Source organism: Abrus precatorius, unplaced genomic scaffold, assembly GCF_003935025.1.
Source record: "Abrus precatorius isolate BTA unplaced genomic scaffold, Abrus_2018 Scaffold5, whole genome shotgun sequence".
NCBI lineage: Eukaryota > Viridiplantae > Streptophyta > Magnoliopsida > Fabales > Fabaceae > Abrus > Abrus precatorius.
Window position 1 is genome coordinate 9,108,722 of NW_020874395.1, and position 24,780 is coordinate 9,133,501.

Genomic DNA, 24,780 nt, shown 5'->3' on the forward strand with positions numbered 1-24,780 from the left:
CAATCATTTTCAGTAAAAACAATTCAATCAAAGCAAAGCAAATTCGAATCTTCTTGTAAAAAAAAAATTTAAATGATAGAGAAACTCATTCAGCGTATTGTTCATGCTATTATTGAATCAAATAACCTTAAAATAATTTTCTATTACTCCCTTTTTCATTTTTCTTAGAATATAAATACAGAAAACCCTAACCTGCAATTTCAGAGAGAAGAGGGTCGTGTACCTAACGAAGAAGATGGGGAAATATGGGGGAAATGCTTGTTACTGCTAGGTCGAGACACAGGAAGCTTGCAGTCGCACAAAACGTTCAGAGAGAAGAAGAATTTTTGGGTGCAAAGGTATGTGCGTGTTCACTTTGGTTTATATTTATAGTTACACGTGGACACGTGACAAATTTAAGCAGAAAAAAGGAATGTTATACATTTAAGACACTCAGTGTCATCACTATTTTTGAGCAGAGTGAGTGTTCCAGAGAGTTGATTTCTCAGAGTGTAGGGTGCGTTATCACTATTGCTGGGCAAAGTGATAACGCACAGCCTCGTGACCACATTTTTGAATAAAAGGAGTAACGCACAAAGATTGAAAGTCTACTTACCTGTGCGTAGCCACTTTTGCTAGAAAAAGGAAGCGTTCCAGAGAGTTAGTTTTCCCATCTGTCTCTGCGTAATCACTCTTATCAGTGAGATTGAGTGTTCTAAAGGAGCGTGTTTACCTTGATGCCTCTGCGTGATCACTTTTGTCAATAAAAGTGATTGTTCCAGCAGAGATACTCAAAATGCATTCTCTGCGTAGGTTCTTCCCTGCAGCAAAGTGACTCCTTTCATTAGTCAATTTCTTCTAAAACCTCAATTAACTCACTTCTCACACTCTAATCATCAATTTACTTCTCTCAATCCTCAAATCTCTTCATCAATTATAAGATTTAATTCAGAAAAACAGCTACAGCAACATATTTGCAGAACTTACATAAAATTGTAAAACATGATTATACAGATTTCTAAATTGACAGATACACATTCTAAACATTGAATCTCAAATCAATTACCAAATTCACTTCAGCAGAGATATGTAGCAGAATCAAATTGCAGAAATTTTAGAAAGTTGTAAAATTTGATTATGCAGAATTTTAAACCTTCAAATACACATTCACCACATCAAATCTCTACTCAACTATTATATTTACTTCAGAAAATCAGATGCAGCAAAACTTGCAGGGAATTATAAAAAATGAATATGCAGAATTACAAATTGCAAAAACTGTAGAATATGAAATGCAAACTCCTAAAACAATCCAAAAAGCTTAAAATGAGTTAGAAATGTGAGTTGCCTCTCACAAAATGCTTCTTTAACGTCACTAGCTTGACGTTAAATGTTCCTCACTCAAGAGGAACCAGTTTCAAACATAAGATATTTCTTGTAAACTCCTCTTCATGATAAACCTTCAATCTTTGGCCATTGGCCTTAAATTCTCTCCCTGTCTTTTGATCCTCAATCAAAATTGCTCCAAAGGGAGATGTTTCTTTTATTACAAAAGGTCCAGACCATCTTGATCTTAGTTTTCCTGGAAACAGTTTTAGCCTAGAATTAAATAACAATGCTTGCTATCTAGGTTTAAATTCTTTCTGCAGAATGAACTTGTCATGAATTCTCTTGGTTCTTTCTTTGTATAACTTTGCATTCTCATAAGTTTGCTGTCTGAATTCCTCCAATTCATGTAATTACAGAATTCTCTTCTTTCCAGCACTTGGTAAATCAAAGTTCAACCACTTTGTAGTCCAATAAGCTCTATGCTCCAACTCTAAAGGTAGGTGACAGGCCTTTCCAAAGACTAATTGATATGGTGACATACCAATTGTTGTTTTAAAAGCAGTTCTGTATGCCCATAGAGAGTCATCCGGTTTCTTAGACCAGTCTTTTCTTGCACTATTCACTATTTTTTCCAAAATCTGCTTGATTTCTTTGTTTGACACTTCCACTTGTCCACTTGTTTGTGGGTGATATGGAGTAACAACCTTGTGCTTCACACCATACTTCATCAATACTGCTTCAAGGTATTTGTTGCAAAAATGTTCTTTCTTATAAAGGATATTACTACCTTGGCATCATTTGATCTTGTGGGAATGACTTCTACCCATTTAGAAACATAATCCACTGCTACTAAGATGTATTCATGCGAAAATGATGGAAGAAAAGGTCCTATGAAGTCAATTCCCCATACATCAAACAATTCCACTTCTAGAATATTTGTTAATGGTAGCTCATGCCTCCTAGAGATGTTTCCAGTTCTTTGACATTTATCACAGCTTTCAACATACTTCTTAGCACCTTGAAGAGTGTAGGCCAAAAGAAACCTGCTTTCAAGACTTTTGCAGCAATCCTTGAACTTGCATAGTGGCCTTCATATTTTGAATTGTGACAATGCCATAGTATATCAGCTTGCTCACTTTGTGGAATGCACCTTCTAATTAAACTACCCACTCCAATTTTGAACAAATAACGATCTTTCCACACATAGCATTTGCTGTTATGTAAGAACTTCTTCTTTTGCTGCCAGGTAAACCTCTTTGGAATGAATTGAGTAGCTTTAAAATTTGCAATGTCAGCAAACCAAGGCATCTCTCCTACTGCAAGAAGCCTTTCATATGGAAACTCTTCATTAATTTCCAATGAGTTAGGGGTCAAACTTTCCAATGGCAGTCTGGACAAGTGGTCAGTTATCCTGTTTTCCTTTCCTTTCTTATCTCTAATTTCCAATTCAAATTATTGCAGTAGAAAATCCATCTCAGCAATCTTGGCTTGGCATCCTGCTTTGACAACAAGTATTTAAGTGCAGCATGGTCAGTATATACAATTACTTTTGAACCCATCAAGTATGATCTAAATTTATCAAAGGCAAACACAATAGCAAGGAGTTCTTTTTCTGTTGTTGTGTAATTTACTTGTGCAGGATTTAAAACTTTGCTAGAATAATAAATGACATGCAATTTTCTATCCTTTTTCTGTCCTAAAACAGCACTCACTGCACTATCACTTGCATTACACATGAGTTCAAAAGGAAAATTCCAATATGGTTTTGCAAGAATAGGTGCAGAAATCAGTTTTTCTTTCAAAATAGAAAATGCATGAAACAAGCATCATCAAATATGAATTCAGCATCTTTTACAAGTAAATTACTAAGAGGTTTTGCAATTTTAGAAAAGTCCTTGATAAACCTCCTATAAAAACTAGCATGTCTTAAAAAACTCCTAATTCCTTTAACATTGATTGGTGGAGGCAATTTACTAATGACTTCTACGTTTGCTTAGTCCACCTCCATTCCTTTTTCTGAAATCTTATGGCCAAGAAATTAAAAGATCCGAATTTATTCCATTTAACTCCTAATTCCTTTTGTTCCAGAGAATGGGATTGCTAGTCGTTGTAGTATAGTGGTGAGTATTTCCGCTGTCACGCGGACGACCCGGGTTCAATTCCCGGCAACAGCGCCAAAAACTTGTTGTTCACAATTCTAAACACTAGCAAGTGCACTAGGAATTGTAGAAAGTAATGAAAAAATTTAAGATCCGAATATCGTCTCCACAGGAAATTTAGGTTTCAAGTACCACTTCACAGAATTATAACCATTTGAGCCATACAAATTTGGAAGGAGAGTTGTAACATGTAATAGCAGCAAACCAGAGCAATTAAAAGTAAAGAACTTGCAGAAAAATAGAGTTGTGATGAAATGAGATAGGAATGAAGAATAGTTAGGAATTTACTTCACAAGAATGTCAATATTAATACAATTATGCCTCTAAACATTCAAGAACTTGGTTAATTAACAATCAGTTTCGCATATTAATAGTCAAAGGTTAATTCCTTAACTCATTGACTCTAATAAGCAACTAAACCATCCTAATCTCTTAGGTGAAGTTCAATTTCATGTTGCATTAAGACTTAGAATATTAGGATTGCAGAATTAAGTGTACTTATCCCTAAGAAACCCCTAATTCTGGTTGTTAATTCATATTAGAGAATCAAGTCCAATTCCCATTGGCAAATGTTCCTCTAAGGTTAATCAAATGAATTCCCCTTCAAAGATTATGTAAAGTGCAGAATTAACAACTCAATTAATCCAAATACTCAAATTTCATAAGCAAGAATCAAATCAATACATCAATTCGAGTTCCATAAACTCCTAACTACAAAGAATTACACAGACGTCGTGGCAAAGAAAGAGAAAGAAGGAGAAGAAGAAGAAAAACTCAGAAAAGCCATAGCCACAAGCTCCAATCCAATCTCTCTTCTTGAAGCTTCGAGGTTCGACCCCACTCTTCTCTCTCACTCTCTCCCAACAAGAATCTAACAGAAAAAACGGAAAACGAATGAAAGACCCCTAATTCTGAGCTCAAAACATGTATTTATAGAAATTCTGATTCTTGGCGTTATCACTCTTGCTGATAAGAGTGACCACGCAGAAGGTCGCGATGTTGTGCGTAATCACTTTTATGAGTAAAAGTGGTCACGCACAACTTGTCAAGTTGAGGACTCTCTGGAACATCCAATTTCAATGAAAAAAGTGGTTACGCAGAATTCTTTGAAACTTCGCCTTCTCTGGAACGCTCAATTTTGCCAGCAAGAGTGACCACACAGAGTATACTGAAATTCTGCCTTCTCTGGAACGCTCACTTTCGCTGATAAAAGTGGTTACGCAAGGCCTGCTGAGTTTGAAACTTCTTTGGAACGTTCACTTTTGTTGGCGAGAGTGACAACGCACCACTTTGCTGAGATTGAACTTCTCTGAAGCGTTCACTTTCAATGATAAAAGTGATCACGCCCATACTCAACTTCTCATTTAAGCTATGAATCACTCACTTTCGCTGGCTAGAGTAACCACGCCCAGCTTAAACTCTATGAGCCATGTTCTTTGAGTCCAGACTTGCTATTTTTCTGCTATTTCTCCACTGATCTACCAACCTCATGGTCTTTACTCAGCATTGTCTACAAAAACACACTTCAATTATTAATTTTTACACAGAAAATTCATAAATGCTAAACTAACTATGTACTTAAAGAAATTCTTCAATCATTCTATTTTTATAATTTTTTTTTGCTTTTTCCAACACATTTTCCTTATCAAATGGATTAAAACTATAGTAATATACTAGTAAAAATATGGATTCATCAGCCCACATTCATTTCACGATACCAGCACAAGGCCCATATTCATTCGTATTACACGACATATAGCCTACCCTTATCCATAACACACAGCAAATTACCCACATTCATGTCATATTATACGGCACCTCGCCTATGTTTAGTCACACTACACGGCGCATAGCCTACATTCGGTTCTATCATATAGCACTCGGGCCCACACTTGTTCACACATCATCATACACAGAAATTTCATCAATTACCCATACTCTCATCCACACACATAATATTCACAAGTGCCAGCACATGGCCCTCATCACATTCTACAATCATTTCCATTCCCCACACATTTTATATTCTCCAACTCAGCCACATTTTCATATTCAATCAATTTCGCAGTTAATTACACATAAAAAGGGTAGGGTAGAGTCCCCCTTACCTTGGATTGAAGACCCACATGCAGATTCAACCTTGAAAGCGTTCTCCACCCAGATTTTGGCCTAAACGCACGGTTAGTTCCATGAGAACCCCAGAAATCACCCCAAAATAGAGAAAGGGGAGGAAAAACGAAATCCTAACCATTAAAACTCACTTCCAAGCGTTCTCCACATGAATCCGGGCTTCAATCTCGCTCACGAATGGCTTTGGAGGCAATTAATCGGTATTAAAAAGGTTTGGGGTCAAGAGAATCGAAGGGATTAGGGAGAGAATCTGAGAAATAACCTTTAAATCCCCAAGTCCCCTTTTAAAAACCCTCAGATCGCGACACTCTCACTACAACGACGCCCTCTGTCACCACAGCGAAAATCTCAAATGAAACTGCATTCTGGTTTCTACAGAATCTTGCTACAACGAGACCCTCTCGCTAAAGTGAGTCTACATCCAGAAATGCATCCCATTCTGTCGCTCTCTCGCCATAGCGAGATGGCTCTCGCTATAACGAGAAGGCGACAGTTGCACCATTTTCTTCCCAGAACCCTCTTGATACAGCGAGATTCTCTCGCTGCAGCGAGGGCACTCTGCAATTAGGCTCTCAGCTTAATATCAGTCAAATCCAGCCACACATACATATATACATTCATAACACCATCATCACGCATTCAAATGCAATTACCCCACTCCTATTTCGTCATTACGCACTTAAGTGCAATTCTAACATCCATTCAATCCGCATACGTGTGTAAATACCGCTAATTTATATTACCAAAATTTAGAGTGTTACACAATTGCTACCCAAAAGCAATATTAGCTGGATTCACATAACTAACTGCAGTCTCCTATCAGTTGATTTAATATAGTCAAAATTTTCTTTATCAGAATTCCCATCGATTATTGATGTATTGTGGCACGTGTAAGAGCAATTCTACATGTAAAATAGGAGAAGAAAATGGTGTAGTGTGTAAAATTTTAAGGAAATTTTCTGAAAAGAATAAAATTAATATAAAATTAAATAAATTTTTTATAAGTTAAAAAATTATTTATTTTTATAAATTTTTAAAATTAATTAATTACAACTTATAATAAATATTTTGTTTATTTTTATACTAACTTTTTATAAATATTTATCTAAATTGATATTTTTCAAAGACGACTTTACAATTTTGTTTTTTTTAAAGTCTTTAAATTCTCCCTTACGGTACGTCATTGAAATGAATTTATTGTTGTTTCTTTTAATAAATTTCAGATACTGATTGATGTTTTACAATATTCTCGTATATTAGAGTATTGGACACTCCAGAAATAAATTGATGTTTTACAATTTTCACTTATCTTGAAATGTCCCTTGAAATGTTAATTTCTTAATTTTAAACTATCCATACTAAACACGAGAATTTAACATTCCTAACTTTAAGTTCACAGAATACTTAAAATAATCTCTTCCTAAAGTTTGATTGAAATAAAATATGTGAAAATTTATTATAACTAGATTCAATTTTATATATATTTAATTTTGAGAAATATTTGTTTGAATGTGTAAATTCAGGATAGATTTAATATTTTAACTCATTTATTTTTCTTTTATTAAATAAAAGAAATTGATTTCATAAATTTAGTTACTAAAATATATGAATGGTTAGAAAAGTTATTAACTAAAATCAATTAAAAGAGCTAGTATAAAAATACTTTTCTATACATTAATATATGTTTTTCACTTCATACTTCAAATAAAATGTTACATTTGTTTAATGTATATACATAAAAATAAACTTTCATATTTTTGAGATAATAAGCATTGAGGAAATTGATCCCTAAAATTTTAAAATGAATTCAATAATTTCAAATATTGAACATTTGAGTCCAATTAACAATTTATCTTAACGGTGTCAACATTTGCAAATGTGTCATGTTAAGTGAAAATTGAAAACAAAAACTCTTACAATTTAATCTGAAAATTTTCATTTAACTTAATCTAAATTTAATAATACTTTTACATTTAGAAGCTCAAAAAATACAATTGCTTGATTGAAGGTTAAATCCGTGTAGAAAACGCTTTGAGGTGAGTTTTAATGATTAGAATTTTGGTTCTCATCTCCTTTTCTCTGTTTTTGGGTTTTCTTGAGTTCTCATGGAGTTCTTCCATGTGTTTTAGGCTGCAATCTGTGTAGGGAGCACGTTCATGGTTAAATCTGAGTATGAGTTTTCAATCCAAGTTAAGGGGGGACTCTATCCTACTCTTTTATGCATGAATTGTTGTTATTTTGCTGAATATTATGTTGTGGATGAGTTAGTGGGTAGAAAATTGCTGAGAAATATAATGTGGGTCATGTGCCGTGATATGTGAGTATTGTGTGTGTTGACCCGAAGTTGATGGATGTGAATTATATGTAAATATTGTGTAATAGAATGAGGGCATATATGCCGAGTGTTGTGAATGGGTATGAGCACTTGTGCCGTATATCTGAATGAATATCTTGGCATTTGAAAATATTAGAATAAATGTTAAATAGAGACGAAGTTATGTTTACAAGAAAAAAAAAAGCAATACTAAGACATATTTTCACATTCTAAAATAAAAAATGGTAAAAACAGAATTGTTCTTATTATACCATACTTGAATCATGAACAAATACTTGCACGGTCGGACATTTTAAAAGCATTAACAAAAATTACTTTTTATTAAATTTGTTTAGGTGAATTTAAACTGCAGATTACAGTTTTTATTAAAACTACACAGAATCTAGATCCAAATTTATTACATTTATTTGTTCCATTATAATGATAATTAAGTGTGCAGAAAGAGAAGTGAAATATATTTTTCTTTGAGAATAACATTTAAGGTCATAAACTTAGGTCTGTACATTGGGTAATAGTTCATCTATTAATTGATCATGTACACGTCAATACTTCTAAATTCAGAAGCATGATAAATATACTTGCATCTTGAACATATATCAATAGTATTAAACTGACTTCATACATAGGATTGGCTAAAAATACATGTCGAGCTATTTAGATATATTGAATTATTGTTATCCAACCAAATGATAATGTTACAGTCATGCGCGTATACTACACTCTCACATTTCTAGATGTAACATAAAAGGTTGTTTTTTTTCAAAAACCACTTTAGATTTTTGGTTTTTTATGAAGTCTTTAAAGTATCTCTTACGTTACATTATTGAAATAAATTTAGTGTTTTTTATATATATAAATTTGAGATACTGATTGATTTTTTATACTTAAGAGTTAAGAGTATTCAACACTCCATGGTTTTTCCAAAGAATTTAAGTAAATCAAAATGGATTTTTTTTCTTGAAAATTATGTTTTTTTTTAAGAATTATGTTTTCTTGAAATGTTAAATTATTTTTGAGAATGTCATACAATAACTTAAAAAAAAAAACATTTACATAGTGTTTGATTTAAATATTATTTATCCGAAACATTAACATTTTTCCAAAAATTCCTTTTACTCTATAATTAATTGATAAATTTTATTACACTATTCACTAAATTATGCTTATTTAAAAATTAAAAAAAATAATATAAAACAGTTATAATATGAAAATATGTGTGAAGTAAACTAAATTAATTGTATATACAATGGTATTATATGATGTTATCCCTTGAGTACAAGATTTGAATTATGATAATTTCAAATAATCTTTTATCATAATAACAAGTTATCAATAAAAAATTTGAATAGCAATGACAAAATGAAGAAATAGTAAGAATTACCTTTATATTTAAGAACATTGATGAATATAATTTTATTTTTGTACTGTAAAGAATATTATACTTTTATGAAAATTTTAGATTTTTAATCCCATAATATTTTTTGAAAAGATGAATTTAAAGACACTCATTAAATACTAATTTCTTAACTTTTGTGAAGTATTTATGCTTGAAATATTCATTCTAAAATAAATTATGTTAAAAATTTATTAGGACTAAAATTTATTTTATATACAATTAGTTTTAAGAAATATTTGTTTGAATATGCAAAATTTAGAAAAGTTTTTAACATAGAATTTTTTCATATTGCATAAAAGGAATTGATTTCATGAATTTAATTACTAAAAAATGTGAAATGATTAAAAAATTTATTAAAAGAGCTTCTATAAAATACATTTCTAAACATTAATGCGTATTTTTGTCACTATACTTTAGACAAAAATTAATGTTTATTTATACATATATGCATCAATGTATTTATGTATTTGTCATTCTACATATATATTTTTAAATTATTGTGTATATTTTTTTTACTGTGTATTACTTTTTTCTTTTCATATATGAGAATTGAATACTTTTATTATATATTTTAAAATGTTTACTATGCATGATATTCATAATTTATGAATAAATTCTAAATTTAAATTAGAAATGGAAAAGAAAAGTATTCGATGCATAAATTTCTATATATATGAACTTCAATCATCATCGGTCTTTAAAAACTCAAATCTTTCTTTGATTTGTTCCTCCTAAGTTTTACAAGCGTCGTATCATTTACGAGAAATTTCAAATATTAACTAATCAGTCATAATTCTGTAGATTATAAAGATATTCTTAATGCCAAAAAAATTTAAACATTTAAAGTTATAAGAAATATTAATTAATATACATAATTTAATTATTAAAACATATGGAATATAGATTTATAAATAAAACATCAAAATTTAAGAAAAATTTGAGAAAAGCAGATGATATATAAAATAAAAAATATAAATTTTAATGTAACAATTTTAAAAGAAAAAATCTGAAAAATTTTAAGTAAAATTTAAGAAAATTTTGAAAAATTTAACTTGAAAACTTAAGTAGATTAGAATCAAAATAAAAAAATCAATATAAAATTTTGAAAGTAATTAAAGCTATAATAAAAATATTAAAATAAAAAAATATGTAAAAAGTAAATAATATATTGGCATTTAAAATATTAGAATAATGTGAAATAGGGATGAAATTATATTCACTTGAAAAGAAGATAATAAAAAATTATTAAAATAGAAGAAATAATTAACCAAATGATACAGAGAGTATATTACAATCTCACATAACTGCAATCTTTTATTAATTGATAATAGTGCATTATTGAAATAAATTTATTGTTTTTATTTTATGTATAATTTTGACATGCTAATTGATTTTTCAAAAGAATTTAAGTACATCAGAGGAAAATATTTTACTTCTTTAAAATTATGTTTTTGTGGGAATTTTATATTCTGAAAATATTAAAAATACGTTTGTTATGTCTTAAATATTTTAAAAATCTTATGCAATAATTTAAGAAAAAATGTTTTCATATCGTGTTTGACTTGAATATTATTTGTTTAAAATATTAGTGTTTATTTTCTAAATATCATATAAGGTGCATGCTATTTAATGAGTGTTTATTTTCATAACGTGTTTGACTTGTAGTCAAATAGGAGACAAGACAATAATGTCTATTTTTAAAGACCACTTTACAATTTTGGTTTTTTTATAAAGTTTTTAAAGTATATTTTACAGTACATTGTTGATGTAAATATGTTATTTTCTTTAAAGTATTGGACGCTCCAGGGTTTTCTTAAAGAATTCAATCTATGATAAAAATATTAAAATAAAATAAATTATAAAATTATAAATATTTTGGCATTTGAAAATATTATTATACAGGTATAAGGTTATGTTCACAATAAAGAAAAAAAAAGCATAACAAAACATATTTTCTGAATTAAAAATAATTTTAAAAAATAAAATTGATAAAATCTTATAACAAAAAACATTTCAATACGAATAGTTCTAATTGTAAAATTATAAGATACTATTTAGAGACTTTTTCAAGTCTATTTTCACTCTCAAAGTGTTACTTTAGTCTTTTATGATTATTATTAACTCACGGAAAAATATAAAACTTCCATTTTTATTTTCGATCTTATCATCTAATTAGAGAAAAATATGTCACTGATAGGATTTTTTTAATTTGAAGTATTTAAAAATAAAATATATTAAAATATAAGATTTTTAAAAATATATAAAAATATGAGATTCAAAAATTGCTAATAATAATTTTTGGTGCAGTCGCATTCAAGGATGAAATAACTAAAAATTATAAAGTATAAAAAAAGTTCATAATATTTTTTAAAATCATAAAAAATTAATAATTTTGAATTGTTAAAAAATCATTAAAAATTAATAACTTTGTGTTTTTCCTCTCATATAAAAAAATCTCATTCATGCATAAATTCATTTATTTATTTTTACATATAACACCAATATTAGTATAATCAACCAATTTCTAAAAATACTTTGAGTTAATTGATTGAAATAAACTTTTAGATAAATTACATTTACATCTTTTAGATTTAATTTTTTTTATTTGATATTTTTTTTAAATTATTTTAACCTTATCTAATTCATATAATTAAATAAAAAATTGTAAATAATTTGTATAATAAAATATTTTATGCCCTATTTAGTTTATTCATTTTCTATTTTATTTTCAATGAAAATAAAAAATAGAAGAGAAAATTTGTTTTGTTCATTTTTAGAAAATATTTTTTTTAAATATTTTTAAAATTCAGACCAAATTTAAAAATAAAAAAAATTGTTTTCAAAGTTTTTTTTTAATAGAAACACTTAAAAGTGAAAAGAATAAAAATAGTGACATTATCACAGATATCATCTAATTTTAATTAGACATATCATAAGAACCGACTTATATTTTATTTCCTATTTCTTTTAATTGTGTTACAATGTCATGCATACTGTTACTTTTTAATATTTTATCTTGTTGTGTTAATAGTGACGTATATAAGATTTAAAATGTTATATACTTAACTGTTCATTTACCACTTCTCATATGTTAATTACTTTTTATATAATATATATTATCTTTTTATTTTGTATATTAAAACAAATATATATATATATATATATAATACTATTAATATATTTATATTATACTATTTATATATATTATTTATATAAATTAATAAATAATTTAAAAAATTCATATTTATACATTTTTTTATTTTTTTATTATTACATTTGTAGTTGCTATTTAAAATAAATTATATATTTATATTTTAATAATAATTTTTAAAACATAAGAGTACACATATGCAATATTAGAATACTTATAATTAAATAAGATAAAATTGAGAAGAGTATGCAATTTATAATTTTTCTTAAAATTATTTTTATTAAGATTAATAAATATTTATAAGATTAACAAATTTATATTAAAAAATTTGTACATCCCACGTTGTCTAAATTATAATTATATTTTATTATTTTTTAGTCTGATGACACAATAGTAATAATATTTAAACTTGTTAAATAAATAGTACAATAAAATTGGCAATAGTAAATATATATATTATAAAATTTTTATTATGAAAATTATTTATTAATAAAATATTAATATTTAATTTTAAACTTTATATAAAAATAAATAAATTCATTATTGAAAATAATTAAATCAAACATATTTAAAATATTTTCTGCTTTTGAAAATAGTAAATAAAATGTCAAATCAAACACAAATCTTGAAAAATTGAAAATAAAAACTATCTTTCGAAAATGAAAACAGAAATAGGAAATTTTTTTTTAAAACTAAACAGGTGTTTTCATTATTAACATTACTAGAATTTTTACCAATATGAATCTAACTCTATCTATTATCTTTCATTTTTCTCGATCTTTGAATTGTTTGCACAATTTCATTAATTGTTTTTCATCTTTGAGATAAAGGTGGTGAGTTTTGTAGGTTATTCTGACTTAAATTAAAATTTAATTACTTTTTATTCTTGTAGTTAATTCAATAAAAAATATTCTTTAAGAGTTATAACAAGGTAAGAGAAATGCTATTTTCACATGGATCAAAACATAACTTTTCTTGTTCAAATAACAATTAAGGTGAAGTAAAATTAGGAACAAACCCCTTTATGATAAATAGATTCATTTTGCAAGTTTGTTATTATAAATAGCTTTTATAAAGGATTGGACTATTGACGTATATAATATTTAAATTCTCGATGTAGATGTTAATTTATTATAAAAAATGTTCACATAGAAAATTTTTTTTGAAAAATCTTTCAATTTTTTATGTTTTATTTTCATTTATAATAATATTACTATGATGAGTGTTTTTCTTATAAAATTGTTATTTATCATCAATATAATAATATTGTTTTTTTTTAAATTCTTGAAACATGTTAATGTTATTTTTCTTTTTCTTGTAAGATTTTTTTTACATATTTTCTTGAAGTAATTCAATATATTTTCATTTCATTTACTCATTTGAGATACTCATATTATTTTTATTATTTTAACAATAATTTATATAAATGGTTTTATAATCAAATTTTGATTTTACAAAGAAATTTTTGAGTTAACAATTATAATCAGTAATGTAATTAAAAGTTATTGATTTTTATAATAGTTATTTCAGAAACTTTTCTATGTCTTGAACTTCTTCCAGATGATATATAACCCCATAAAGCCAATAATGAATTAAATTTTGTTCCAAAATCATGAAAAAGATATTTCTTCTAAACATTAATTTGTAAATAAATATTAACTATAAGAATTAAATATATATATTTTAGTAAAGATAATTTTTTATACTAATTTAAAAAATAAAAATAAAATATTAAAAAAGTTATAAATTTTTAAGACATTAAAAACTTACATATTTAATTCAAAGATTATTACTTATAGTTAAATTATATATATTTATTAATATAAAAATATTAATTTGATAAATATATAGATCAATACAAAGTTTATAATTATAATTAATAAAATATTAAAAATAATTAACATATGACAAAAACTTTTTATTATAGTTAAAAAATAAAATTAAGTGTATTATATATAAGTTGAGATATTTACGTATTAAAAAATTATAAAAAATAAAATCAATAAAAAATTTTATTAATAAAGAAATGACGTGTTGTGAAAATAAAATTAAGTTATAATATAACTCTTTTTTAATTAAGTTCAGTGTTGTTTATTTTATAAAATTATAATTAATTAAATACATATTTTATGTTTATATTTAATACTTTTACAATTTAGTTTTATACTTAAAAAAAATTATATTTTAATTTTTATGTAAATATTTTATTATTAAAAATGTTATAACGATAAAATTAAAACATAAATGAGAGGAGAAAAATATAATAAGACACTCCGTAGAGACTGGGACTTAACTTTTTGAGGTAAAAGACGTAATTTATAAAGAAATGCTAAATATAATTAAATGTATATTTAACTTAAATTAAAAATAAGGGAGTTTCTGTTCCTAGTACAAAATAATGCATGCTGAGTTGGCAGTGCTACGGAGCATTATATATATAGCTGTTGGCATTGCTAAATCCTTACCAGAATCAATCTATTTCTCTATTCAGTGAATTTGATCGATCACTTAAATTGTGATGTCAACGATGAATTCAGTTTGTTTCAAAATGATGAAAGGCATATTAATAATAATGGTGTGTTTGGTGTTGCAGATTGTCTCTGCGAAACAGCCCATTAGATGCTTACAAAGAGAGAGGGATGCACTCCTTCAATTCAAGTCTAGACTTGTGGATGACTACAACATGCTCTCACCATGGACCACTCCAGATTGTTGCCAATGGAAGGGAATTCGTTGCAGCAACCTCACTGCCCATGTTCTCATCCTCGACCTTGATGACAATTTACTCAGCGGTGAGATTCACAACTCATTGATGGAGTTGCAACAATTACAGTATTTGAACCTTAGTTTGAATAATTTTCAAGAGAGTCATATCCCAGAGTTTTTCTCTTCTCTTCACAACTTGAGATCCCTTGATCTCTCACATTCTTCTTTTAGTGGAAAAATTCCACGTCAACTTGGGTCTCTCTCACATTTGAAATACTTAAATCTTGCTGGGAATTCTTTGGAAGGTTCAATTCCTTATCAACTTGGAAATCTCTCCATGTTGCAGCATCTTGATCTCAGTGACAATCCTTTAGAAGGAAATATACCATCTCAGCTTGGGAACCTGTTCAACTTGCAAAAGCTTTATCTTGGAGAATATGACAATGCTCTCAAAATGGATGATGGGAATCACGGTGGAGGTCAGTGGCTGTCTAATCTCACTTCTTTAACCCATCTTTACTTGCTCTCTATATCTAATCTCAACGGTTCTCATTATTGGCTGCAAATGATTGGCAAGCTTCCAAAACTAAGAGAACTAACTTTATCTGATTGTAGCCTTTCCGATCGCTTTATCCTTTCAATGAGGCCTTCTAAATTCAATGTTTCTACTTCTCTTTCTGTCTTGGATCTCTCTTACAACAACTTCACACCATCCATCATATTCCCATGGGTGTCGAACATTACTTTTAACCTTGCTGAGCTTGATCTCAGTGGTAACCACTTGGAGGCTTCCCCATCGAATCAGACGGTTAAGCTACCGAAACTAAGAGAATTAAGGTTATCTTTTTGTGACCTTTCCGATAATTTTCTCCATTCAGTGACTCCTTCCAACTTCAATTTTTCCACTTCCCTTTCCATCCTTGATCTCTCTCACAACAGCTTCACATCATCCATGATATTCCAGTGGGTGTCAAACATGAGTTCAAATCTTATTGAGCTTGACCTTAGTTATAGCCACTTAGAGGGTTCCACGTCTCATTTTGGCATAATGATGAATTCGCTTGAGAGGCTTGACCTCTCAGGTAACGGACTCAAGGGTGGATTTCTGAAATCCTTCGTGAATATATGCACCTTGCGTTCTTTGAACATGCAAGGAAATAATTTAACCGATGATCTTCCATCAATTCTTCATAATTTGTCTGGTGGTTGTCTTAGATATTCATTACAAGAGTTGTATCTGAGCTATAATCAAATCATTGGCTCCTTAACTGACCTTTCAGTATTCTCATATTTGAAAACATTGGATCTTTCTAACAATAATTTAAATGGAATACCTGATGGTAGCAAATTGCCACCTCATTTGGAGTCTTTGTCGATCCAAGGGAACTCTTTGGAAGGTGGTATTCCAAAATCATTTGGGAACGCATGTGTTTTGAGCTCATTGGACCTGTCTTCTAACAAATTGAATATAGAGCTCCCAATGATAATCCATCGTTTATCTGGGTGTGCTAGATACTCACTGCAAATATTGAATCTGAGAGAAAACAAAATCAATGGCACGTTGCCTGACCTCTCAATGTTTTCAACCTTGAAAACATTGGATCTTTCTGAAAATAATTTAAATGGAATACCTGATTGTAGCAAATTGCCCCCTCAGTTGGAGTCTTTGTCGATCCGATCGAACTACTTAGAAGGTGGAATTCCAGAATCATTTGGGAGCACATGTACTTTGAATTCGTTGGACCTTTCTTCTAATAGTTTGAGCGGAGAAGTAACAGGGATATTTAGTCACTTTTCTGGGTGTTCTGGATATTCACTGGGAGATATAAATCTAGAAGGCAACAAAATCAATGGCAAAATATCTGACTTCTCAATGTTTTCAAAATTCAGTAGTGTTAGGCTCTCAGGGAATCGATTAGGTGTGAAGATACCTAAAAGCAGCATATTATCATTCGATCAATTGGACAAAGAGAGTGGAGTTCCAAATTCATTTCAAAATGCAGGTACTTTGCAATCACTGGACCTGTCCAATAATAGTTTGAGTGAAGAGCTTCCAACGATAATCCATCACCTGTCAAGATATGCTAGATACTCATTGCAAGTATTAGATCTAAGCAAGAATCAAATCAACGGCACTCTGCCCAACCTCCGTCCACTGCTCCCATCTTTGAAAGAATTGGATCTTAGTGAAAACAAGCTTAATGGGACCATTCCTAAAGATGTTCAATTTCCAACAGAACTAAGGAGTTTATTTTTGAATTCAAACTCTATGAAAGGTGTGATCACTGACTCCCACTTTGCTAATATGTCGAAGTTAGATTGGTTGGACTTGTCTGATAACTCATTGGCCTTGGCATTTACCCACAGTTGGGTCCCACCATTTCAGTTGTTCAACGTCATATTGAGATCTTGCAAGCTAGGTCTGTCATTTCCCAAATGGTTGCAAACACAAAATAGCGTCTACAATATTGACATTTCTGATGCTAGAATATCAGATATTGTTCCACGGTGGTTTTGGGCTAAATTAGCATCGCAGGACTGCATGACAATGAATATTTCACACAACAATCTCAAAGGTGTAGTTCCAGATTTTCCAGTAAAGTTTCTTCCATATTCTCTTATTCTTGCATCGAATCAATTTGAAGGTCCAATACCACCATTTCTACGACGTTCAACGTTTCTTGATCTATCAAACAATAAATTTTCAAATTCTCTTCCATTTTTATGTGCCAGTGGTGTAGCCGAAAATCTATACAGCCTAGATCTTTCAAACAACGAATTATCTGGACAAATTCCAGATTGTTGGAGCCACTTCAAGTCACTAGTCTATCTAGATTTGAGTCATAATAAATTTTCAGGAGAGATTCCTACTTCAATAGGATCACTTCATCAACTTCAAGCACTGCTATTGAGAAACAATAACTTAACAGAGGAAATTCCTTTCTCGTTAAGAAGTTGCACGAAGTTAGTAATGATAGATATGGCAGAAAATGAATTATCAGGACCTATCCCTACTTGGATTGGAAGCACGTTGCAAGTGTTGCAAATTTTAATCTTAGCAAGGAATCAATTCTTTGGAAGTTTGCCATTACAAATTTGTTATCTAAAAAGCATTCAACTTTTGGATCTCTCACACAATAATTTCTCTGGACAAATTCCTAAGTGCTTCCAAAGTTTCACTTCAATGGCTCGAAAGACTTCTTCTCTAGCAACAACTTCTCAGGAGAAATTCCAGCAGAAATAGAGGATTTATTTGAATTGATATCACTGAATTTATCAAGAAACAATTTGAGAGGAGAAATTCCTTCAAATATTGGAAAGCTTGCATCACTGGAATTTCTTGACTTATCAAGAAACCAATTTGTTGGTTCAATTCCATGGAGTCTTACTCAAATAGATCGACTCAGCATGTTAGATTTGTCGCATAACAATCTAAGTGGAGCAATTCCAACTGGTACACAATTACAAAGTTTCAATGCTTCCAGTTATGAAGATAATTTTGATCTTTGTGGGGCGCCACTTGAGAAATTGTGTGTTGAAGGGGAACCACCGCAAGAACCAACTCAAGAGAAAGAGAAAGATGATTCGCTCTTCACTCGTGGATTTTACATTAGCATGACCTTTGGATTTGTTATAGCCTTTTGGGGGTTCTTCGGCTCAATCTTGATCAAGCGTTATTGGAGGCATGCTTATTTCAAGTTCTTGAACAATTTAATAGACTCTCTTTATGTCATGGTTGCAATTAAACTTATCAAGTACAAGGGTTGATCCAGAGCATTGCTGGTAATAATGGCTAAAGGTTAGTAGGTAATATACATTTTTATTGTTACTCTAGAATATTAGTAAATTGTTTATAGAATACAGTTTTATAATAAAATGTTTAATAAATTAGAGAGTGATATTAGTTGTGATTATAATATGTCATATTTTTTTAACTTTTATCATAATTAATTTTTTAAATAATGCAAAAAATAATTTTGAATTAGGCATGAGATAATTTAGAAGGTGTTTGTTGTGGTACAGTAAATTTAAGAAGATATTTTATTCCTTTCTTAGATTAATGATTATAATTTTTTTAATATCTTAAAAAAGATATTAATATCTTTTTTAATTAAACCATTAATCTTATTATTAACTGTCAAGATTATTTCTCGTATAAGAGAGGGTCTCAAACCCTCTCAATTGTACTAGATACATTATATTTTATCAATTTAGAATCAATTTAAAAACCCTTGACTCATAAGAACATTTAATCAATAAGAATTTTATAATATCATATTATATTTTTACACATATGACATATCAATACTTATTATCATATTATTTTTTATTAATTAAAATAAACTTTACAAATAATATTTGTATCGAAATATACTAAATCAGAAAACACCAAAAAAGAAAAAAAAAGGTTTTAAATCACTCTTAAAACTTTGAAAACTCTTGAAAATCACTTTTTCAAAAAGTTTAAATTTAAAGTCATAACAAATTAGTAGAAGATCAAAAGAGATTTTACTGTAAATTTATCTCTAACAACATTCAAATGTAAAGTCAATAATTTAATATCAAAGATATCACCCAATAATAATATAATTTAAAATTTTAAAAATTTATATTTAAAATAATTATAAAAATAATATTAAAAGAAAAAAATTACAAAATTAAAAAAAATCGCATCACTAACCTGTAAAAAATGGATCTAATCCTTGGGGTGTGGTAATACACCTAAAAAATTATTTTAGAGAACATATTCTCTCCTGGATCTGGAATAGCTACATGGACTAAATGCCCTGAATTATAAAATTATTAAGGATTTATTTAAAAAATTATAAAATTGTAAAGATTTAATTAAAAGATTTTAAATTAGGAAGACCGAATTAAAAATTTAAAGAAACTATTGACACTAACTAATTAATTTAACCAAAAGGTTAACATATATAAGTTTTCATTGTGTATCCTTGAATACACATTAATTTATTTTTCTTTTCATAATTTTCTTTCCTCGTTCTTTTTATCTTCTTTCATTTTTCTTAATCATTGTATTGTTTTTCACAATTTTAATAATTACTTTTCATTTTTAAGATTTTTTTATCTTTATGTGTTTTCAAGCTGATGAGTTACGTAGGTAATATCTAATTAAATTATAACTTTGTTATTTTTTAATTCTTTTAGATAATCCAATGAAAAATATCTTTTAATAGACATTAAAAAAAATTAAAAGAATGTTGAGATGAAGATTAATTCATGTAAAAAAAATGTTGAAAAATGCTTTCAGTTTTTATTTTTTATTTTCAAGCCTACATAGAAAACGAAATGTACTATAATAACATTAATAAAAGTTACTATTAATTGAGTCATAGTTTTTAAATAATACGATATTATTAAATATTACAAAATATTCGTATAAAAATTAAAACATAATTTTTTAGTGTAAAAATTAATTTATAAGTAAGTGTTATATTTTAACCTAATATTATTGTGATGATTGTTTTTCTTATAAGGTAATGACTGATATTTGTTATCAATCTAGTAATATTGTTATTCTTCACATTCTTGACACATATTAATGTTATTTTTATTTTTTAACATACTTTTATTTCTTTTATACATTTTATTTAGAGACTCACATTGTTATTCTTATTTTCAGTGTCTTGAAAACCTCCATCCTCTTACATATCCAATATTTGAGCTTGTAATTCTTCACCAGAGGAAGTTTTCTACAAGCAATAAGCGAGATGCAAGCAATTATGTTTCTTTTTTTTTGTGTGTGTTTTGATTATTTAGAAATATCATGTGTTTAAGTATATTTGAATATAGTAAATTGGATTAAATAAAGTTTTAGTTATTTAAAAATTTATATTTTTTTATTTAGTCATTTTTAGAGAAATAATCTAATCTCCCAAAAATAATTGCATGTTCTGTTAAAGGTTTGTTAACTTATTTCAAATTAATCCATGTAATTCAAAGCATCATATTTCTAAATGAAACTGTGGTTTATAATATTGTAGTTTTTGAAATTAAAATTTAGGAATACAAAAACACTGAAGGTGTTAAAAATGTGACATCGTCTACATAAAATTCAATACATGAGACAAATCAAATGCCACAAACAAATAATGAATTTTTTTTTAAAATTATTAATAAAGAAACTATATAAAAAATTAAATAAATTGGGAGACTAATTTAAAATTAGCTAAAAATAAAAGATCAAATAAAAATTATATAAACATAGTTATTTAAAATTGAATATTTAAACAGATTAAAGTTGTGAACATACCCAAGAAAATTCTACTTTTAGGAGTGTTGTGCTTATAATAAAATATAAAATACCACATATTTTAATAATAGTTTACTTAAATAGTTTTATAATCAACATTGTGTTTTCACAATGAAATTTTTTAAGTTAAAGATATTTGCTACAAAAAAGTTGATATTTCACTGTGTTTCTCATTTTTAATTTTTCAAGAAATAAAAAAATTAGAAAGACAAACTTGTGAATCAATGAATAAATCATTGCTAGTCTATCATAATGAGGATAAAATATTTTGAACTCAAAGCTTACATTACATGAAAATGGCTTCAATTTTCAAAATATGCATAAATCTCAATTTATATGTTAAAAAGTTATAAAATGAAACAATATGCATCAAACTCTAACTAACTAAAACTTCTTCTCTGATCATAGCCAAATAGTTCACACTTCAACACTGGCTTTAAAATTAAGTAAAATGTTCCAATGTAAATGATAAGTAGTTTAAACACATTTTAAGAGAAGAAATGTTGCATCAAATAAAAAAAAGATAAAAATAGGATTTATATATTCATAATTACTATTCCTCGTTTCAAAACCAAATGAAGGTGAAAGTTCAACAAATTAAAATAAAATTATATTTAAAAAACATAAGAATAGGTAAAATTTGGATTCATATGTATTACTTTTCAAAGAATTATTTGTTTTTGAAGTTGTTTAAGACTATATTTGATAAAAGTAATTTATAGCTTATTTAGAAACTTGTAGTTTATTGGCTTGTTTAATAAACTTGTTGAATTATTTAATAAAAAATAAAAACTAAAAAAACTTGTAAAAATTGATTTTTCAGTGAACGCATGTGACACTTGATGACTCTTTCGTTTAGTTACTTTTTGTTGTAAAGACAAAGAAATAAATTTTATTTTTTTGTATTATTTATTATTTATTACTACACCGATGAAGAATTAAATTCTCATTCTTGTAATAATATTATTTGTTTTACTAAGTATATTTAGTAGTTGTGGTGGTTTTAACTGACCGCAATTTTAAAAACTACTAATCAGATTACAACTGTGGGAATTTCAAACAAACAAAGTTAGATATAAATGACTGAAAATAAGTTCAAATCATTGCTAATGGTATTTTTTTTAATCATAAAAAGATGCTTTTATTTTTCATCAATTTTCACTTAAAATGTGTAGCTAATGGTATTTTTTTAATATATTTATTTCATATATTTTTTTAATTAATGACTTATGTCATATTTAAAAATAAAATTTGTTAAGATAAGTTAAAAATAACTTATTTTTAATAAGTTATACTAATAAAATTATTAAAAAGATAAAAAAAAATTAAATCATAAATTAATTTTATAAATTATTTATAAACTCTTCCAATAAGTAATGAATAAAAAATATTTTAATTTTATTTTTGAAGTAAGAATTACGAAGTCCTATTGATATTTGACACTTGAAATAAAATTAATTATTACATTTTATTCTAATAAAATAACCCTTCTACCTATGAGCATTTCACTAAAAGAAAAGGAATTAATTAACTTTTTTTTGTTAAACATTAACATTTTATTAAGGATAAATTTAGAGTACATGGGTACTCTAACCCGTTATAACTATGAAAGAATTAATTATACGTGTTAAAGGATCATTAATTCAATTCACATACAATTAGTAGTCCTTCCAAGATTCTTGTGCTTTATTTGCTACTTATAATCCTTCCAAGATTCTGGTAATTTTTCAATAAGTAGTCCAGAGACAAAATTACTAGGCAGTATGATTTTCTCAACTTTCATGTCTTCCAACAGCTTGTGGTATTCATTGATCTGAGTATTGATATCTTCTTCATTGTTCATCTTTTACTTATAATAGTGTTCGATAATAAATTTCTCTCTTCCAGCATCTCAGCAGTATATTTGAGAATTAGAGACTCTCAAATTTTATTGGCTTCCTTATAGGAACAATAGACATCAAACAATTCATTAGACAATGTATTGAGAATAGTATGTGTACAAATCTTGTTAAAAGAAGTCCAGTCTTCCAACAATTTTGGGGTAGCAAATGAATATGTTTTCAGTTGCGTGAGGGCATGAGCTGTGTTGTGCAGCTCAAGAACATAATATACACGCTCTTGCCGTCATTTGAAGTTTTTCTCTTGAAACATCTCTATCTTTGACACATTTGGGAAAGATTTTGTATAGTAGAATGTAGGAATAATTGAATTATGTGGATTCACGTTGAGTCTATTTTCATGGCTATTTGCAGTGTTGTTGATGGGAGTTTCATTATTTATTGATTCAACAATAATCCTTAGTATTGTTGTAAACATGATAGAAGTTGCTATCAACAATTTAGTCTGAGGCGTGTAAAACACTGTCCTCAAGGATTATTTCAGTGTAGTTGAACCAGGATACAACAGACTCTTCTTGTCTAAAAACAAGGCTATCAAGAACTAACAAGCTCTCAAATTGATAACCTAGAAAAAATTATAATCAGAAAAGTTTGATATTTAAAATACTTTAATCAGTATAATTACTCACGTAGACGTTACATATAACTGAAAATATAAATAAAGTCATAATAAATATTTTATTTGTTTAAAGACATCTTATATTTAATAAATAAAGTCATAATAAACATATAAAATTAATCACAAAAAATAACATTCATATAGTTTATTGAATCAGCTGAAAGAAAATTATTACTACCTCTGGTCCTTTTTATAAGAAACAAAAGACTAAATCCCTAGGATCAAGGAAAGCACTTAAGCACTTAAGCACTTAAGTTTTTCATAAATATAAACTTTATTTCAAAAATACCCATGATATTAAATGTTATAGTTAGTGATTTGGACAATTAATGATATTAATAAAAATAGGGTATAAAAGAAATTTAACAATTAATGCTTTTTGAATCTATCATTTGTTTCTTATAAAAGGGACCAAGAAAATACTCCATTTTTTTTTTATAAAAAAGACTAGAGGTAGTATATTTTAAAAATTAAATAAATTTAAATTCAATGTAATATATATATATATATATATATATAATGATAATAATAATAACTATTAAATTAAAAGAAAAATAAAATAATTAAAAAAATACTTAATTTTATTTATTTCATTAATTTATTATTTTAAATTAACAAATACACGTAAAATTAATTACATTATAACATTAATGCAATATAGAAAAATATTACTGATACAATAAATTAAAACATATACTTATATATAAAATATATATTGATAAATTATCTAATAATTTAATCTTTTATTTATGTAAATATTTTCAAATGTATGTTAATAACTATAATTAAAATATTAAAGATTTT

General features: G+C 27.5%; 1 protein-coding gene across 1 annotated transcript; it reads left to right on the forward strand.

Moving 5' to 3' along the window:
- Nucleotides 1-245: 245 nt before the first annotated feature.
- LOC113866614 (receptor-like protein EIX1) lies at nt 246-18,953 on the forward strand. Its single transcript, XM_027501431.1, has 3 exons — nt 246-338; nt 15,073-18,265; nt 18,349-18,953. The coding sequence occupies exons 1-3, from the start codon at nt 246-248 to the stop codon at nt 18,951-18,953; spliced, it is 3,891 nt and encodes a 1,296-aa protein (XP_027357232.1).
- The last annotated feature ends 5,827 nt before the right edge of the window (nt 18,954-24,780 follow it).

Bases quoted from the DNA above. Each gene is read 5' to 3' on its own strand.
- LOC113866614 (XM_027501431.1), top strand. From the start codon at position 246: ATGGGGGAAATGCTTGTTACTGCTAGGTCGAGACACAGGAAGCTTGCA. The intron at 339-15,072 runs GTATGTGCGTGT...TTGGTGTTGCAG, and splicing joins AAGAATTTTTGGGTGCAAAG to ATTGTCTCTGCGAAACAGCC. The intron at 18,266-18,348 runs GTTTGCCATTAC...CAAATTCCTAAG, and splicing joins AAGGAATCAATTCTTTGGAA to TGCTTCCAAAGTTTCACTTC.